This window comes from Pinus tabuliformis, chromosome 4_2 (assembly GCF_031772625.1).
Source record: "Pinus tabuliformis cultivar Carrire ecotype Pingquan chromosome 4_2, CPIR1, whole genome shotgun sequence".
In the NCBI taxonomy this organism is placed as follows: Eukaryota; Viridiplantae; Streptophyta; class Pinopsida; order Pinales; family Pinaceae; genus Pinus; species Pinus tabuliformis.
The window spans coordinates 771,940,844-771,948,362 of NC_142304.1; the positions used below are offsets into that span (position 1 = coordinate 771,940,844).

Consider the following 7,519-nt stretch of genomic DNA (forward strand, 5'->3'; position numbering starts at 1 on the left):
TCAATCAATTTATAATTAGAATGAATTGAAATAAAATTATGAAAACGTAACCATTTTAGCTTTTTCAACTAAATAAAAATATTAAACTAAATCTATTTTCAAAAAGCTCAAACAAAATTACTAAAGCCGCTTTATCTTTTATGGTGAGACTGGTAGGTGTAATTCATTATCTATCATTTTTAAGGGTGACTTTGAATTGAAAATTGAGCAGGTATGTGGATAAGGGCTCTCTAGCTGCATTGTTCTTATTGTGCACAACATATACTCTTTTTTGGTATTGTCGGTATGCTATGTGCAGACTCTCCAGTACCCGATGGCGATCGTAGTTGTAACAAATATGAAGTTTCATGCAAGGGATTCTGCACGCTCTCTCTCGATCGGCCAAAACATTACGCTTTTCTACTTCATCATTCTTCTCCCGACCTTCATCAACATTACCTTTCATGGACACATTTGCAACGCAGCGACAACTAAATGCGAGGGCAGTAACTATGCAGGAGGCAGTACGTTTGAGAAAAATCTGAACAGAGTCTTTGATAGTTTTGCTCAAGGGGCCAACAATACTGGGTTTAATATATCTGTGTATGGCCAAAGTCCTGACGGAATATATGGCCTCCTCCAATGCAGAGAAGACATGACAGCCAACCAGTGCTTCAGTTGTTGGCAATTTGCAACCGCTAACATTCGACAAGATTGTGGGAATGCCGTTGGCGGTAGTATCTGGCCATTTCAGTGCTTCTTACGCTATGGAAACTATAATTTCATCGGACAACTGGATACAGATTTGGGGTCTAATTATGCTGAGGCTTTCAGCGGGAACACGGTTGTGTTTGAAGGTAGTGCAGAGAATCTGTGAAGAGGCACTAAAACCTGTATAAAACCCATTCCCTATACTCTTCAATGTGGAAAAAAGATCTTTTAAATTGCAGAAAGATTGAAACACTATGAAAATTGTACAATTTGTTTTATTAATATAGGTCAGAACTTAGGCGCAACAAAAAATGGTGGCAGGCCCATCCAACGATGTGCAACCCACGAACCTAAGTGGTGGAAAAAAGGTCGTGAACGCCAGGAAAAAACACTCCGTGAATCCTTTCAGAAGATGTGAAGTCGCCCATAGAAGAGGAATGGCGATGTGAAGACTATGTGCTGAGAAACTCCCGCAGAACACAGACATTACCACCACAAAAACCCATTCCATCAATAAGAAACAAATCAGAAAAATGATGATGTGAAGACTGTGTGCCGCGAAACGCCCGCATAAAACAGACATTACCACCACATAAACCTATTCATGATTAGGCAACACATCCAACAGAAAAGGCATGAAATACAGCCCTAGGAGCGCCATTCCCTCACAGACTCCACCTAAAACCGAACCTGGAGTCAATGCAGCTGTAGAAAAACCAGCGGAGGAAACATGACAGCGAAAAGGGAGAAAATGAACGATACAGGGCAGAGCAGCAGAGAGTGAAATAGAAGTCGAAAAATATTAAATAAACATAATATCATAATAAACTTAAAAATATTTACCATTAAAATCAAATTATAATTATTGTATATTTTTATATTCAGTGTTACCTTAATTTCATGCTGGTGCATTGGCTTTAATGTTGAATATATTCATTTTATTTTTTGTATTGGTAAAAATAATTTGACTATAAAAATTAGGATATAAAAATTTGTGCTTTATTTTTTCATAATAATAATTTTATTATAGTCATAAATTTTATATTTTATTTTACAAAGGAAAGACAAATTTAACAAGATATATAATTGTGATAATATCTTTAATTTTATTAAGAAAAGAATTTTGTAGGGATATATAATTGTGAATAAGTAGAATTATAAGTGAGATTTTCATTGAGTAACATTTAGCAAAGGGTGCAAGTACACAGTAAAAATAATGTTCGTTAAATTAATTGATTAAAGACATTTTGTGAATGCTACTAAACATGAAATCTAAATAATCAACAAAGAAATAAAAATAAATGAATTTATTTATTCAATCTATGGCCTTAAGATCTTATTTCCTTGAATGTCATTATGTTGTAGGGTAAATATCTAAGTCTTGTAGGCATATACAAGGAATATTACGTTAAGTTTCACATCTAGAAGTTAGATTATTTTGAAAAAGGAAAATTTTGAACAACAAAAATCCCCTCAAAGAGATATAACACATAAGGTTCCGTGAAGGATCATCAAATTTGAGAGGGAGACATAAAGTATCTCACTTAACCTATGTGAATGGTGTGCTTCTTGAGGTTCTTAGGGGATTTTAAAAATCCCGTCAAGAGACTCATAGAGTTCATCCTTCAAATAGGAATATTCTAGATGGGATAGTTATTTATACCAATGGTTGTTAGCTATTTGGGGTTAGTTCAAAAGTGCTTTCACCTTGATAGGAGAGCACTAGTTCTCCTAACCCCTTAATGATGATTACATTTATATGGACTCTTAAGTCTGGGTGGATGTTTGACCTTGGTTAGATTATTTTTAAAATACCCTTTTGTACGAGGTTGCACCCTAATTAACATGAAATATTTCACCCATTTAGTACACATAGTGGGGAAGTCGATCGATTGATTAAGAGAGGTACATACCCTTGAAGAGGAATATTGGGCATTTAGTCCTTATATATTAGGATTGTGTCATATACACCTTTAATATTTGACACTGCAATTGTGTATGCTACCATTAAGGAGCCTATGGAGGCTTGTGACAAGTTGGAACACATATGCCAAGGAGAAGAATTGGATTTTGGCAACCATATTTAAAGAATTAGAGATAAGAGGACACGTGGCACATAATTAGAGAAGGAGGACCTTACATAAAGAGACTCAAATAACTACCACTATGGAAGAAACAATTTTGGATTAGCAATATGTTAGAGAGTGCACCATTGTGGAGGAGGGACTTCAATACAAAGGAGGTCACAAAAATTTCATGTTGGTACATTGGTTTTAATTTTGAATATATTCATTTTGTTTTTTGTATTATTAGTGTTGAAAAAAGTAGTTTTGCTTAGACAAATTAGGATATATAAAATATTTATAGTATTTTGACAACCTCTTATTAATGATTTCATTATCATCATGGATTCTATGTTTAATTTCACAAATAAATGACACAAATTTCATATGGATAGGTAATTGTCATAATATCTTTAATTTTACAAAAATAATAAGTTCATAGGGATATTTAATTGTAAATAACAATAATTATGAGTGTACTTTTCATTGGGTAATATTTAGAAGAGGGTGCAAGTAGAATGTAAAAGGAATGTTGTTTTTTTTGTTAGGTAATGTGACTTCTAAGATGAATGGCACACCTAGAATATGGCTTGAGTATTCGTGACCTAGGGGCATATAAGTTGTCAAAATCACCAAGGTATCGGACCTATCCTAGGCCACACTAGCCCTTAGCATGGTTTGATTTTTGCCCACGAAGTTTGAAACTATTGGTAATGTTGGCATTGATGTCAAATGTTCATAGTCATATTCATGATTTTGTAATGTTGATGAGGTTTCTTGATGTTAATAAAGTTGCATGGTGACGAGGTTTCCTGATGTGAAAAGGCTAATCAAAGTTATGTGAAGTGGAAAGACCAATTAAGTGATGTGATGTACAAATAATTTGATGTTTTTCCATTGATGATTACTTTGATAATAGGATTTGATGCTTGACAATTGATGATATCTTTGATGTTTATCCTTAAAAAAAATTGAAGACATGACACATAAAAACCATAGAAAAATGTGTGAAGAATCAAAGAACCAGAGAACAAATCCTGAAGAAATAGAGAATGAGAGAAAAAAGGTTGAAGAACATATTGTTGTGATTGAACATTATAAGTTGTACAAATTAGTTTATATTTTTTCCTCTTTGTATCAATATTTCTCCTTTTGCTCTCAGGACCAACATTATAACATAGGTCATCTAGTTTCTAAACTATGTTACCCTAGATAGTAATGCACCCCATATTCAACCAACCTATGTTACATCATATTTGTCCATCTGAGCCTTGTCTTATGCAATAATTAATGCTTGACCACGATTTTCCGGATGATAAAACAATGCAAAGAAAATATGTCCTAATTTGAGACTCATCCAAAAATGAAAAGGTAAGATGAAAATAGTTCTGGAATACCAAGAGAAAACTCCTCATTTTGAATTGTTGCGTATAATCCAAATAGTGAGAGAGCTATGTTTATAAAATATGCATTTTTGAATAAGAATTAAGTTTTATGAATTGAACATTTTTATGAGAGATTCTTGAATAACCTGGTAAGGAGAACAAAGAAAGAGAAAGAGAAGAAGAAGTGTAGCAAACTTGAAAAAAAGAAGCAAAGAGGATAAGCAGCAGAAAAGAGGACATAAACTAATTTCAGAACAGAGACAAAGACGAAGTAACCAAGAAATTTGATTCATAATTTGATTGAGGGATTGTGGTCTACTTTCAAGTTGTAGCTTGATAAAAAAATAGGTTGTAGTGTGTTGAGGTAGGAGCCTCCTATTGGTTGTAGCCTACAAAAAAATTGTGGGAGTTGGAGCTTCCTTGCAAGTTGAAGCTTGTAGAAGAATTAAGGTAGCAACCTCATGTAAATTGGAGCCTACAAAAAATTTTATTTAATAAGGGAGTTGGATTTTTCCTTGACATCACTTCAGCAGAAAATTTGAGGTTTTCTCTCTTTATGGGTTTCCACTTATATCTAGTGTCTTCATGCGTTGAATGTTGGATGTCTCACTTGTGTGAATGATTTTAAATTCTGTTTATATATGCAAATATCTCTCTAGTAATTATAAAAGAAACAATTAAAAATTAAACACATACATAATCAATTCATTTCAAAAGAAAATATTTGAGAAAGGAAATTAAGATGAATTGAATAATTGAAAATACCTAATTGTTTATTCAACCCCCCCAAGTAATTGCCAAGTATTTATCAATTAGTATCAAAGCCAGGTTCCTTCTGGGTCAAACTAACAATTGGAAGGTAGACCTGATTGAGTCATGGACTATCAAAATGTAAATGTGCTCATTACTGTAAACTTTCAAGAATGGAAAGAGAAATTAAAAGCTAAACTAATAGCCTATAGACCTAATGTTTGGAAGCTAATGTGTGATGGATACAACAAAGACTCCCCTCTAAGAAAGAACAATAGTGGAATGCGTAGGAAAAATGTGTAATGTATAACAACCTTCACAATGTGGATCTTGACAAAGAAGGGAAAATTTTAGGGGTTAATATTTGCAAGTGGTCTAATTTTCCATGTTTTTTCCAGAGAAAAGATTCGTCAATTTTCATTTTTTCTAAATATGATTCGCTCAAATTTTATAGTATAAAATTATTTTACCTTACAAATCGCCAAAATTTTATATAAACTAATATAAAATCATTAGAAATATAAATATTTTTACAAAAATATTACTGAACATTTTACAATTTTCATATTAGGAACTAGTAAGATTCGCCAAGGTTTCTAAACTTTAAAATAAACTTCCATCGTTAAAATTTCCCTTGATTGAGGCTCTATGCTTTGACAGCAAGATCATGCTCATCGGGGAGGGGGAACATGGGGCCATGGGGTCATTCATCCTAAAGCCCATCGTGACCTGGGCGGGGAGGTCGATAAGCCAGTTGGACTCTCTCCTAGTAAAATTGAGATGCCTCCTCCCTTCAAGACTTTGGACAAATGCCTTCAGCAGATTACAAAGCACATGGAATAGATGGCTCAAGTTAGGCACACGGAAAGGAACGAGGCTATTGGTTTCATGAACGACCTCCAATAGAACAAATGGCATATCTTGGACAAGATGGCTTCACAACGTCGAGGGAAAAAATGAATGCATGAAAGAATTGTGGGACTGAACAATAGAATGGAGCACATGGAAGCTCGTGTCCATGATGTTTTTCGCCCTCCTCTGTCTCTTGACAATGGGAAATGTGGCCCAACTTCATCTCTCTATTCCTGATCAATATTTTGGTCCTTTTGGGTTATCTGATTATGGTTATCTAGTGTTATCAGTTTGTTTGTAATGTGTTTTAATTTTCACCTCAGGGTTGACAAATCTGACAAGAATAAGGCCCATAATTTTGATTTGTGTAGTTGCTCGTGATGTAACACGGATTTGAACTAACGGAAAAAAAATGATTTACATATATATATTCTTAAATTAGATAAATAATATTAACAAAATTTTAATTAATTTATTATGAATTATATATATATATATATATATATAATTTAATTAATTTATTATGAATTTTAAATATAAAAAAAAATAAATAAATAAATAAATAAATAAAAAAAAAAAATTCAATTTTGAATATTAATACTTTATTAATATTAAATAATATATAAAAAATAATTTCAATAATTTCTACATTATCCCATATATTAACAATTGTCCAAATATATTGACAAATGTGCAAAACAAAAAGGTGTGAAATTATAATTATTATTGGGTTAATTATGTTGAGAGGAGTTCGCTTATTGAACATTGGTAATTTAAATATTTATATTCATATGCATGTTTATTTTTAAATAAGGTTTTCAATTTTTTTATTTAATTATCAATAATTATTAGTTGGATGATAAACATTTAACTTTCATGGAATATTCTTATGTCAATCATAGTTACGCCTTTTTTTATCTTTTTAATTAAATTGATTAATTAAAATATTAATGTCATATGAACATTTGTCATATGTGTCATCTAAACATGAGTTCTCGTTTTTTGGGCATGTGATATTAGTAAGCCATTGTATTGACCTATGATAGTGTAACAAATTTTATTTACATGTTAAAAATATCCACGTTAAAGTGGGTTTGAATCTCCATAGTTAAAAATCTTGTTCAATGTTTCTTTAAATGTATATATGTTAAATTCATATAATAATAATAATTTAGTTAATTTTTATGATTATTTTAATCTTGGCAATGTGTGATGTCTTATGAGTTAAGTGTATTGATGGTGTTTACCAGTTAAAGGTTGAGATTCATCTCCAAAGTAGTTATGCCCTTTTTGTCCTTTTAAATAAATTGATTAATTAAAAAGATAAATAAAAAATGTCGTATAAACAAGTGTCATCTAAAGTTAGTTATAGTTTTTTGGGCAGGTGGTATTGATAAGTCATGGTATTGTAATAAAGCCTATTTACAGATTAAGAATATTCATGGTAAAGTGGGAATAAATCTCCATGTTTACAAATATTGCTCCATATTTTTTTAAATGTATATATGTTTAGCTTATATATTGATTTCTTTTATTATTTAATAATAATAATAATAATAATTTGAAATAGAAAAAGTCATATAAACAAGTGCCATCCCAATTGAGTTATAGTTTTTTGGGCATGTGGTATTGATAAGTCATGGTATTGTACCATATTCACAGATTAAGTATATCAATGGTAAAGTGAGAGTAAATCTCCATGGTTAAGAATATTCATCCATCTTTTTTAAAATGTAACTTATATACTAGCACAACCACATTTAATTAATTAAATGTGGT

At 31.6% G+C, this 7,519-nt stretch overlaps 1 protein-coding gene across 1 annotated transcript; it reads left to right on the plus strand.

Annotated features, from left to right (window-relative positions):
* The first annotated feature begins 313 nt into the window (after positions 1 to 313).
* LOC149171906 (cysteine-rich repeat secretory protein 38-like) lies at positions 314 to 856 on the plus strand. Its single transcript, XM_089426126.1, has one exon. The coding sequence runs from the start codon at positions 314 to 316 to the stop codon at positions 854 to 856; it is 543 nt and encodes a 180-aa protein (XP_089282252.1).
* Positions 857 to 7,519: the final 6,663 nt, after the last annotated feature.

Coding starts and splice junctions, on each gene's coding strand:
- LOC149171906 (XM_089426126.1), top strand. CDS start 314: ATGGCGATCGTAGTTGTAACAAATATGAAGTTTCATGCAAGGGATTCT.